We start from the raw sequence: 12959 nt of genomic DNA, 5'->3' as shown, positions 1-12959 counted from the left end.
ATTAGAACACGAGGAAGGCTCAAAAATCCAAAAGCAAATAAATACCCAAATTTTGGCATAGCTTGACAAAGTGTGAAAATCACTATTTTAACATAAATTAGGTAAGTTTAGGTTGTGATAACAAATCACACCTTTAATATATTATGATTTTATAATCCTATTATAAAGTTGGAGTATTGCTACCTCTAATAGATCAATCACACCAAATAGGATGACATACAAGTTCTGGGCGACACATAGAACAAAGTGAGCTAAAAAATGCCCAAAAATCAAACATCAAATAAATCCTTGGAATAGAAACCCATTTGTGCTCAGGTACCCAACATCATATTTCTACAATAAAATCTCATTTTTGACATACACAAAAAATTGAACCACATAACAACTCAAAAACCCAATTTTCTCAACATAAAAATACATATAATTTTGTTCTAACTTGTTTGGGTAAGGAAATCAAGCAAGAATGTGGGGGAGTACTAAATCTCAACCCACTCAACTAATATAATTGATTTCACACATTAATGCAAAGTAATCTAAAATAGCATGATGCCCTACCCCATATAAAGGGAGAGAAACCCAAAACAAAGAGAAAAATCTTAAAACTCAACAACATGGATGAGATTTTTGGAAAAGTAGGGCGATCCTAACACAAATCCAAGGAGCCTCTCCTCACAAATATATGATTGTTAAATCCAACACAATGAGCAAAAGAGAAATTTTCTCCAATCAAATTTGTAGCAAAATCAAAATTTACTTAAAAAACAACGAGAAGTGAGTGAAAAGAACTCACTTTTACAACATAAAAGCATTTTAAAAAATGACCTTTTAAAAAAAGTCACTTAAATTATATAAGTAAACTATTCACTTTACCCCTAAAAAATAAATAAATCAATTCTAAATAATTGGAATCCAATACAACTTATCTAGTAAATAAAATATCTAATTCCCCAAACACAATAACATCAATATTTAAATTAAAATTTTTTGCAACAAGTGCAAACACATACATGCTCATAGGTCTAACATAATATGAATAATGAATATGGATTAACCAACACATGCTAGTGGAAATATCATATCAATTACAAATACACTGTTCACAAGGATAGTATTGGATCAAATATGAAAAGCTAGTGAAATTATTTCCTTGTTTCCTACTTATTTATGTTGAAAGATTTGTTTTGGATGTTAAAGAGAGTTCTCAAACTTAGGGCAAGAGACCTTTCATTGGAAATTATGGTCTTATATTTAGGCTTTACATTTTCACTTGGCCCTCTACCCTTCTAGATTAATCATAGCTTATGAAGCCCTTGCTTCATGGTCTCACACTCCTACAATGACCTAGTAAGAAAAAATGCATTCGTCATATGAGAGCCCTTAAAATTGCTTCCCACCTTGTTGATTTTGAAGTGTTTAATTATGAAATTCACACCCCCAATGCCAATCAACTTAAAGGTAATGAGTCCAAATCTACCACTAGCACTATAAAAAGAACAACCTCCTCCCCCCACCAAGCCAGCCACAATGTATGTTTACCAAGTCGTCAATGAGGAGGAAGATGACATAGAGGAGCATAGTAATCCCATAGGTCTAATATATTGGCTACCAAGACTACAAGGAAAGGGAAAAAACTTGCTTGTTGATTATGACTTGGAGGATAAAAATGTTGATTAGGGGGATGGGAAGCTAAAGAGGCGAATGAGAAATGAAAGGAATTGGAAGGTGTTGATGTTGAGGTTGATACACTTGCTAGTTCTAATAAGTCTACCACCAACCATTATCTGAAACAATATGAAAGAGAAGCTCATTGATCTCACTAGAGACATGATACTAGATGAAAACAAAACCATCCCTACCAATCCTAACTAAGGTTGTGAAGGTTGTTTGAGTATTGTACAAGAGTTGGCCAATATGAAGAGTGAGGTGGGAACTTTAAAACCAAATTGCTAGAAATGGAAAGAAAGATGAGGAGCATTTCCATGTTTAATCTTTGAGTTATGTATAATTCATCACCTCCATGTGTTTGTTGCACAAAAGATTCTTGGTATGGATAGAGAAGATGAAGGGAACCAGAAGGATTTATTCAAGCTTCTTATAAATGACTAGAGCCATGGGTTGTACCAGTCAGGCCACAACATCAAATCCACCCACAATGTTTAACCTTTGACAGATTTAGGTTTTGCTATTTTTTGCCCTTGTGGGATTTTAAGAACAATTTATCTTTTACTTGGTCTTTAATCTTGAATTTTGTCCCCATGAAGAACACTTTACTTGATAATCTTGTAAGATTTTTAAGTTGCAATTGTTGTAAGAATTATTTGACTACTATTCTTATTGATAATGTGATAGCTACCTAGTTGCATATAGATTGTTTGACCACTTTGTTTGTGGTTGTTTACTGATGATCTTCTCTAGGTTGCAAATATTACTTTATTGTTGGTTTTTATGTTGTTGAGTTATGATCATGTAAGACTTATCACCCTTGTTTTACTACTAATTAATATAAGAATCTAATAAAAAAATATGAACTTTTATTTTGTTATTTTGAATTGTGAAGAATCAAACTTGATACCATATATTTACATTCAACACAACTCTTCCATTCACCAAGTACCCTTTAACAAGATAATTTTTTGATAAACACATTCAAAATACTATACATAACCAACCCTTATAATCATTAATCAGTGTGAAATACTTCTCAACATTAACTAACTAAAAAGAAGATATACCATTTACACCCACTACAACATCCACTACAACATGAACCAATTACTACATTAATATGTTGTTGAGTAATGTCAATGGTTGTCGAACCAAGTCTCATTAAAGGGATCTCCATTCCTCCCATATTTTCAACCTCCAACAGCTGAATATTTTAAGCTACTAAATTACAAGCACCTAACCTTTCGGTGATTTGAACTTCTAGGAAATTAATAGGCAACAAACTTTTGTAGCATAATGAACTAGGCTATATCATCGCAAAGAAGTTAATGCCGCAATTCACATCGCTGCCGCCTTCAATTCCCATTTCCCTGCATTAGATGTTAGGTGATCTGTCATTTTGCCAAAGTTTCAAACTTCTCTGTTTAAATGCCAACAAAGCTGGATCATACCCACGGGGACCCTGCTTTTTCCGCTGCTAACGATCTCCTTTCGTATTGTTTTCGCCTCATGTCACTTGCATGCCATAATTTTAAAACAAATTAAGAACAATTTTTTTTGAATATATTGATCATCTTTGATCAGTCCGCCGGGGAGTTGTAATAGGCGAGGGAGATTGAAAGGGTCCCATTCTTATTGTTTTCGACGATTATTGTGAGGAGAAGGCTGTTGAAGAGTGTTGAATGCAGCCAACACGCAGACGGCCTCTTCCAGGGCCTTCACTTTTGTGATCTCCGCCTTCTGCTCTATTAATTCTTCCGCATTCCCATTTTTCAGAGCAAACAGGGAGAATAAGCACATACCCATTTGATTGTAGTATGTCTACAATGTCTACTTTTGCAGCTTGCAGAATCGGGGCTCCAAAGGCCCCTTGTGGGCTGCTGGAACAGTCCCCTAAAGCGGGGTTGTTTCGCAAGGATTTTAATGTTTCCAATACACATTTTTCCAAGTGTGTTTCCAAAAATGTTTTGCAGAGGGCTTCTTATTCTGCAAAGAGAAAACCTCCCGCCCCTGTCGCTGCAGTAGCATCTGCCTCAGAGATTGTTGAGAAGCTGCAAACCAAGACAGACCCGGTAAGCCCCATGTTTCGATTTTCCGGATTCGAATGGTATTGTTGCATTTTGTTGTTAGGTATTTCTAATGAGAAAGGGCAAATTTCTGGCGGGGTTTTCAATGACACTTTGAGCTTGTATGACATTTGAATATCTATTGCAGTGGCTTTTTAGGCAGTGCGTTATATATCGCGTTATTTAATTTGGATCTATGATATGCGCTTGTATGTCTTGAATATTAGATTGATATGATTGTATGTAAATGGACATTTCATAGATTTGAGTTCTATTTTACAAATTCTTCTTCGGAACTCTCTTTTGTATAATTATTTCGCCTCGTCTCTTGTCATTCGTGCTTTTTGTTGATACTCTGCATCGTAGATTCACAATCCTATGTGCTGCTTGGATTTGAATGTCTACAGTTGTCTTCAAGTGTGCTTTTTGCGCTGGAGCTAAAAGCTGAACATAATTCCTTATTCGTTTATAGCCAAAATCAAGATGCTTTTTCTGTTTTACTTTTTGGCTGTGGAGGTTGTGGGCGTTCACGTTTCGTGTTATTTGTATCTCTGTTGCCAATATCCATGCCCAAGTTGATGTCCTAGTTCGAAGCTTTTGCCTGCCTGTTGTAGAGTGTAGCTGGAAAAAGATTTATGCCCTATGTGTTTTTATTTCCATCGCAGAAAATATATGCTTACGCCTTAGCTGACATTTTGTGCAAATCATATTGAAGATCTGGCCTCTTGATGGCAAGCATTAGAAGCTGATCTTGGTTTCTTTGCTACAGATCTTCACGCTCAGTAGTGTTATGTTTATGCAAGTCATGGTGAAGATCTGTACTTCTTTGCAAGCCATTTTTAGGCAAATCAGGACGGAGATCTGGATTTCCTCATATTCTGGGAAAATTAACCTTCCATTTGTATGGGCTATATGTTTATTTCGTAGGCACGTTGTTTCAATTTCTTTTATTCAAGGGATGATTCATAAGTCATAACCATTGTCTTCATAGGTTATGCACAGCCTTGAATCAGTATATGCCTGGAAAATGAATAGTTACGTAGTACACTTGCTGATTAGAATTCATGTCAATCACCAGAAGAGAGTGCTTACTAAATTTATTTCTTTTAATACAGCTAATCACGCGGGAGGAGGGCTTGGTGCTGTACGAGGATATGATTTTGGGAAGATCATTTGAAGACATGTGTGCTCAAATGTATTACAGAGGGAAGATGTTCGGGTTCGTACATCTTTACAATGGGCAGGAGGCTGTCTCCACTGGATTTATAAAGGCTCTTGAATCTCATGACTTCGTTTGTAGTACTTATAGAGATCATGTGCACGCACTCAGCAAGGGTGTATCTGCACGTGCAGTAATGAGTGAGCTTTTTGGCAAGACTACTGGTTGCTGCAGAGGGCAAGGAGGCTCTATGCATATGTTCTCTAAAGAACATGGTGTATTGGGTGGTTTTGCTTTTATTGGCGAGGGAATTCCCGTTGCCACTGGAGCTGCCTTTATGTCAAAGTATAAAAGAGAAGTCATGAAGGATGATAAATCTGACAGTGTCACTGTTGCATTTTTTGGAGATGGTACCTGTAACAATGGCCAGTTCTTTGAATGCTTGAATATGGCCACTCTTTGGAAGCTTCCTATCATTTTTGTTGTTGAGAACAATCTATGGGCTATTGGAATGTCTCATCTTAGATCTACTTCTGATCCAGAAATCTGGAAGAAAGGACCAGCATTTGGGATGCCAGGAATTCACGTGGATGGTATGGATGTGTTGAAAGTAAGAGAGGTAGCCAAGGAGGCTATCGCCAGAGCAAGAAGGGGTGATGGACCTACTCTGGTTGAATGCGAGACCTATAGGTTTAGAGGACATTCTCTTGCTGATCCGGATGAGCTTCGTAATCCTGGTAAGAAAATTAGTAGTCTTCTCTGGATGTAATGCACTTTCTATCTGCACAAATCCATGTGCATTATTTGCTTGTTACATAATATGGTAGGCCATAAAGATGCACAGGAATTGTTAGAAACAATAGTCCACCAAGATAATTGAAGGGGGGCAGGGTCGGGGTGGGGTGAATCAGTTATCCAACACTTGAAACATATATCTTCTTTAAACAAACTTAACCATTCAACCAATGTAAACAACAACCATAATAAGATGCACATAGACAATTACACTAGATATGTTAACTAAGGAAACCCTTGATCAGAGGGAAAATCCCAGTGGGAATGATGCCCACAAGATGATGTACTAATATAAATATTCCTTGTTAGAGGATGGACCCTATTAGGAGTCTATTACAACATTTAGTACACAGAGTTCTTGTTAGGAGACTTTGAATGCCTGCTAGGAGATTCCAACCCTGTTAGGAGTTGTGCCAACCCTATTAAGAGTTGTAATACAATGTATGCAAGAAGAGCCCACTGCCCAAACATGCAATTTCAACTACAAGAAGAGCTCATTGCTCAAACAAGTAATTTACTGTTATGTTCTTCTTTCTTTTGTTCTATCAACCGAACCAATCACTGTTAGACCTTGTAGACCAGGTCACGAACCTCGGATCCCAATATCAAACCTTGGATCACTCAGCAAAACCTCGGCAATGAAGTTTCCTTCACATCCGCACTGCTCTGCTCAACATAGCATTCCACTCTTACTGCTGCTTACAAATATCATCTACATCCATATATATCCATATGACGATAAAGAAAAATGTCCTTCCTTTATACTGAGTCCATAAAACAATTCCCTAAGTCGGCTGTTAGACCTTCTCAATTAATCATTATAGGACCACATTAAAAACACATTACACTTAGCGATAACATTAATCTTCCGCCTTGCAACTTGAATAACTTTTTGTACACAATATTATGACGAGCGAACTTAGCAGCATCATCACCAACATGTCTTTTTCATATCCTCAACCTCAATTCTCAGAATAACAACTCTGCTACGAGATATAACAAGTTTACCAGAACATGCCTTTGTAAACTCAATCTTAAAACAAACATCACCAAAACTTACGTAACTTCTTCCGGACTTATCATTTCTTCTTCCGACATTAACTACATATACCAGATACTCAGAAGTATCTCCCATAACCTTGGATAGTTAGAATACTCAACTAGCCGTCCGTACTAACTTGATTTTAACGCTATTCTTCTGTTAGATACCATAGAAAACTGCTATGTTGACATCAATGATAAGCTCAGTCATGAATGTAACATATCATTATAGTAATATATCTACAATACTCCCCCATAAGAATATCATCAGCATTCATGCTTGTAGCATGAACATGATTTAATATTGGTTTGCTCTGTAGGTGTTTCTAACATTCTAGCTGGATTGGTTTTTTTTGGGTAACTTGGGAGGTATCCTGCCCATGCTCTCATATCAAGTGTAGGGTTTATGCAGCTCTGCCCAGCACCCAAACCAGTCCCCACCCTGGTTTTACAAACTACCTAGTTGCAGAGGTGGGCTAATCCTCCTAGGGTGTACAGACTAATTCTCCTGGGATGTACACAATTGCCTGCAAACCACGGCAGGCCTTAGAATTGAACCCAGAACCTATGGGGAGAAAACCATGGCCTAAGCCAACTCTGCTACCTGTATGGGCTAATCTTGTTGGATTTTAATCCCATATATTTTGAGCACTTGTTCAAACCAGAAATTTAGTATTTTAGGTGTTTGTACACAAACATGATGTCTTTTGTGCTTTTATGCTCTCATTTTTCAATAGATCCCATCTGTTTATTAGTTTTAGATTTAGAAAGCCCTATAAAATTGGGAATCTTATAACATCCCTTCTTTCTGTTATAGACATCGTAGGGATCGGAAAGCTTGTGTTGTGTGGCTTATTGATGGGTAGGGTGAACAGAATTAGGTACTGAGATTTTCTGGCTGCTTTAAATAGGTTGCATATGTGCATGTGATGTTTGTCATCACAAAAGTCACTTGTCCATCCCAAGTCTGATGTGTGAATAATGTAGGTTGGCACCTCAATTTAGTCTCTGGTTCAGTCTTGACTCTTCTTGTTAAGGACTCACGACCAACCTGGGCCTTGAGAGTTCATATTTAGAACTATAAAATTATGAATTCCTTTCGGTTTGAGAGACAATATTGCAGCGCAAGTTAGTTTTTTTCATCTGGTTAAAGGCTATTGACAAATGCGTATTAATGGATAGGGTGAATAGACGTGTGTTGCAACTTGCAAGTCTACCACTGAGATTTTCTAGCTTCTTTAAACTCTTACCACAATTCCTTGGATCAATTTGTTGCATATATGCACGTGAGGTTCATCATCACAAGAATGACTGTAGCATATCCATCAAAAGTTGAGTATGAGGAAAGTGGGAACCTGGACGGAGACTCTGGTTTGATCTTCTTTTTAACAACTCATAAAACCAGTTTGAGGCTTAACATAACCTCAGGTCCACAAGTATAAAGTTATAAACTTATAAGTTCCCTTTAGATGTGAGATGCAGTGTTGGAGCTTAAGTTAGCTTTTGCTACCAATTATTAATAGTATGAGTTTCTGCATCTGCGTATCTTTTTTGTCTGGTTAAAACTGCTGATAAATAATAATTTATTTCCTGTATTTGCAGCGGAGAAGGCTCACTATGCTGCAAGAGACCCAATTGTGGCTTTGAAGAGTTACCTGATTGAGAACAACCTTGCCAATGAATCAGATCTTAAGTCAATTGAAAAGAAAATTGATGAGCTGGTTGAAGAGGCTGTTGAATTTGCAGATGCAAGTCCTCTCCCCGATCGTGGTCAGCTTCTGGAAAATGTGTTTGCAGATCCCAAAGGATTTGGGATTGGTCCAGATGGAAGGTATAGATGTGAAGAACCAGGGTTCACTCAAGGCACAGCTCAGGTTTAAATTTGGATGACAAGTTTTTGAATTATTTGATAAAGCATAAAGATAGTTCAGGATGAAGGTTTTCAATACTTAAAAACTGATCTCAATGATCATTGCTATGTAAATGAATTTTCTTCACAAGCTAAGTGATGGTTATTATCAATATCTGTTCGAACAGCCTTTTTTAGTTTGAATTTGTTTTTGGCTTTAAGTTTGTAGTGACAATATGACATTGCAGACCTGCAGCTGTAACAATAATTAATTTGTTCAATGGTTCTAGTTCTGTCCAAGAATAAATAACAGCATCGTATTATTTTATCAATTGAACTTTTGAATTAATACCTTCTAACTCAACTCTTGCTTTAGATATTTGAAGCCGTAGCTTATTTAGCGTTTCATGCAAAATATTGTCATCCATGTATTTACTGTTATGATTTTCTTATCGATATAAATATAAATATATAACATAATTTATAGATTTATGCTTTTCAATGTGTACCAAATCTAACAAACACTAGAGATCTATGGACATTTTATCTGAATAGATTAACTTGAAACCTTTATTTATATATTAGTTAAGCTCTATTATCATTATCATGTAATCCATATTCCCTCAACAAACTACAATTTGTTAATAACTGCTTTTGCAATGTTCTCCGATCATGCCTGTTATTTGATGTCGCAATATTTTTCTTACCCCCTTTTCATAGTGTCTGGGTAATGAATTGCCACATCTCTAAAATTGATGTTGCTGTTGCAATCCTTTCACCTTTCGCAAAGAGTACTGTATTTTTTGGTATGTTTGAAATCAGCAAATTTTTATATCTATAAAAATGGGAAAACATTGCCAGACTCTAGAAAACGTTTCTTCCAACATAGCTCCCAATGTGAACTGATGTCAAAAATGTTTTTTCTAGCTTTTGCAGTCCTCTTTTAACAAGTTTTTGAATCTATAAAAATGAAAAACATTGCCAACTCCATAAAATATTTCTTCCAACAAAGATCCCATTGTAAAGTGATGTCGAAAATAATAATATAAGATAATTAGTTTCTTCCATACGGGAGTTGCCAATCTCAGCTGGGTGAAAGCATTACTCGACATAGAAATGTGTTTCTATCATATATATTTTGCAAGTCATAAAAGCAGAGTGTCGGATGCAACTTATATGCTCGAGAGAGCTTAAAGATGTAGTACAACCTTTCTGAAGACAATGCAGAAAATTATCCATATTTGGTCCATACCGGCAATGTATCAACGATGTATCGTGTCAAGCAATTAATTACCCACTTTGTAGTTGGACAAATCAACCTGAGAACAATGCATATGGTCCAGAGCTTCATCTATTGACATTTGTTGCGAATCTGTAGCTCTCCACTCTTATTGTTTCTTGTGAAGTCTTAGTTTCTGAGGAGTGTTCGCAAGCACGTTGTTCTTTAAGTCCTTTGAACAAAGAGATGTATTGAGGCTATTTAACTATGCATTATCTTAGAGCTGAAAAATTAATAACATTTTAAGAGAAAAACTCCATAGCCTTTGTTAGTTATGTGAAACTGCACAAATATATGTATTTTTTTGTATAGCCTTTGTTAGTTATGTGAAACTGCACAAATATATGTATTTTTTTGTATTCCTGGAATACAAGGCTTTATATTTAATGAAGAAAATAAGGGTGAGAGCAACTTAAGCTCAAATGCTAAGGCAGCGGTTCCATGGGAGGGACTTGGGCGCTATTGTTGTGGAGCGGGTGGTTCCATGATAATTTTTTAGGGGGGCTAAAGGGGAAGAATTCTGCTATTTGTCAACAATCTACACTTCATTTTCCCACCAAAATAAAATTCCACCAAACAAATTTAATTTTAATTTTTAAAATTCATGAGACAAACAACTATCTTGAATTTAAGAGCTAATTTAAAAAAAAATAGATTTACATATAAATCTATAGGACCGCTTCCCTTTTTAAATATCCTTAAAAAATCCCATAATCTCAATGACGCTCTATTTATAAAAAAGCAGGTGCCCATGGGACCCTTACCTAAGGCACCAGTACGAAAGCAAGTTGTTGATTTGTCAATGAAGAAAGACATAATCAATTTAATTTTGAAAATACGGGTACAAATTGCGAAGCATTTTAAATCTTGGTATTGTTCCAATTAAGATGTTTATGAATAGGGAAGGTGAAGTGGTAGCCAGAGAAAAGGGTTATATCAGATTTTCAGAGTTAAAAATTAGGTCAAACTCTAAACATTAATTCTTGCCAAGCATTCTTGTAAAGTCCTAAAAGACACATTGGGAGAGGAGTAATGATGAAAAGTTGAGGGCTAGATGCCATAGCATCGTTAATAAAATAACAATTACAACCATAATATCATTGTTTTCAACATTTGTCAAATGCAAATAATAATCACAACAGAATATATGTAATCCTATATTTACTGCGCCAAAATAAGAAATACAACGCGAATAAGAGTATTAAAATTATAATAACAACTCTGAGCAGAAGAATACTAGCAGGAAGAGAAGTTGCTCTAACATAATCTATCCTGGCAAACTATGGCTCTTTGATTGCACTTTCTTCAATAATGGGTGTATATGTGAACACATGACTGGACTCAACATCATTACATTCTTCTCCTTTGGCAATGCTGATAACAATGGTGCTGTAGTTGCATCTTTTCAAACTCTACAACGTCATCCAATTGATATGCCAAATGCACCCGCTTGAGAGTTTCAAAAGCCAAATGCACCCGCTTGAGAGTTTCAAAAGCCTTCACAATTCAGATTCCTCTGTTCATGTCTTTCAATCATGGTGTCCATGATTTCACATTTCTTTGAGGGATTTTGTCAAACGGTTCACGTTACATGTTTAGATTTCTACTTCTCAAACGACTCTACATATTTATTCATTTGATGTGACCGATTTCACATTTGTTTCGAGGTATTTTGTCAAATGGTTCACGTTCCATGTCTACATTTCCAATCTTCTCAAACGACTCTACATATTTATCCATTTGATTTGACCTTGGGCTAATTTTCATGTCAAACTTATTTCTTATTTTCTTATGAGATTCTTGAAAACACAATAATTTTTTTTCAATATTTTTATAGTTTTCTACAACAAAATATGCAGATCATGAAGAACAAATACTGATTTTTTTCACACAAATTCATTGTATTTTTCATTTTTTGAAATTTGATTAATAGTACATTTCGTATAACGATAGCCACATCCTTTTTGGAAGCATTAGGTTAAATGATTCATGTCCCATTTCTATAACTACATTGTCATATTTTACAGTCATGTCTACTGATAGCATGATAAGCATTAATGTTTATTGGGACTGCCTTTCTTGAGCTCGTAGTTCTTATTAACTTACATTATATATGGTTGTATGTATTTATTTTGATAGTTAACAATTGAATCTATTTATTATTGTACTTGCATTGTTAGTGAATATGATTGAATTTCAGTTTCTCGCCTCTCATTGTTTAAAGACAGTTAAGGTGGTGTACCGTTTTAAATTGGAAGTACCTCGATTTAATGATGGTTACACATCTATTCAATGTGAGTTCATCATTCATTTGCATCTCTCTTCCTTTTCCTCCTTTCTCCTAGGCAGAGTTAGGTATGACCTGATAGATCCTCTTTAAAGCTCCTATTTTCACGACATAAAGCTCAAGGAAGGATCTAACCACCAAGGTCCTCCCTTTCCTTTATCGAATCACTCAAAATCTATTTTTTGCCTCGTATGCACCTAATATTTGGGATCTTGGACCTATTTTGGGACCCCGAGGGAATCCTGGGGATTATGGGCCTTGGTTGGTATGGAGATAGTGCGTCCTAGCCCAATCAGGGACACATTGCATCCCTGATTGGGCCCTAACTTGGGTCCACTCTTTGGGTCCTATGCCCAAATTGATCCTAGGGTGTTAATTTCTAGGTAAGTCAGTCAGTGAGAGAAAGTTAATTGTGAGCTTTTTATAAATCCTTCCATTTGCTCCATTTTGCATACACAAGCATTCTATCATTCCAACACGCTCTCAAGCACTCCAACATTTTTCAAGCATTCAAGGCATTCAAGCAAGCTCACCATTGAGGATCAAGTATTCAAGCATTCAACCTATTGATGGAGTTTAAGCAAGGTCTAACATTCTCAACATTCAAGATCTCCCTTGATACTTTCAAGATCCTTTTGGCATCTTCTTTATTCATCTCTTCAACATCTATAATTATTTTTAAGGTAGATTTCAAGCACATTCATTCATGAAAGTTTTGGTTTCACTTTGATTTCCTTTCCTAGGGGTTTAGAAGTTAAGTCAAGGCTATTGCACCTACATACTTGATTACATTATAAATTTAAAAGCATATTTATATA

At 36.0% G+C, this 12959-nt stretch overlaps 1 protein-coding gene across 1 annotated transcript; it reads left to right on the top strand.

Moving 5' to 3' along the window:
* Positions 1-3256: 3256 nt before the first annotated feature.
* On the top strand, positions 3257-8907 carry LOC149535865 (pyruvate dehydrogenase E1 component subunit alpha-3, chloroplastic-like). The gene is made up of 3 exons (XM_089803891.1): positions 3257-3737; positions 4847-5627; positions 8329-8907. The coding sequence occupies exons 1-3, from the start codon at positions 3483-3485 to the stop codon at positions 8604-8606; spliced, it is 1314 nt and encodes a 437-aa protein (XP_089660017.1). The 5' UTR covers positions 3257-3482; the 3' UTR covers positions 8607-8907.
* Positions 8908-12959: the final 4052 nt, after the last annotated feature.

The sequence above is a fragment of the Cupressus sempervirens genome, chromosome 10 (genome assembly GCF_028749045.1).
Source record: "Cupressus sempervirens isolate cs-2001-9-10 chromosome 10, ASM2874904v1, whole genome shotgun sequence".
Lineage (NCBI taxonomy): Eukaryota > Viridiplantae > Streptophyta > Pinopsida > Cupressales > Cupressaceae > Cupressus > Cupressus sempervirens.
Note: the sequence above shows the minus strand (reverse complement) of the source record. Positions and strands in the feature narration are given on the sequence as shown.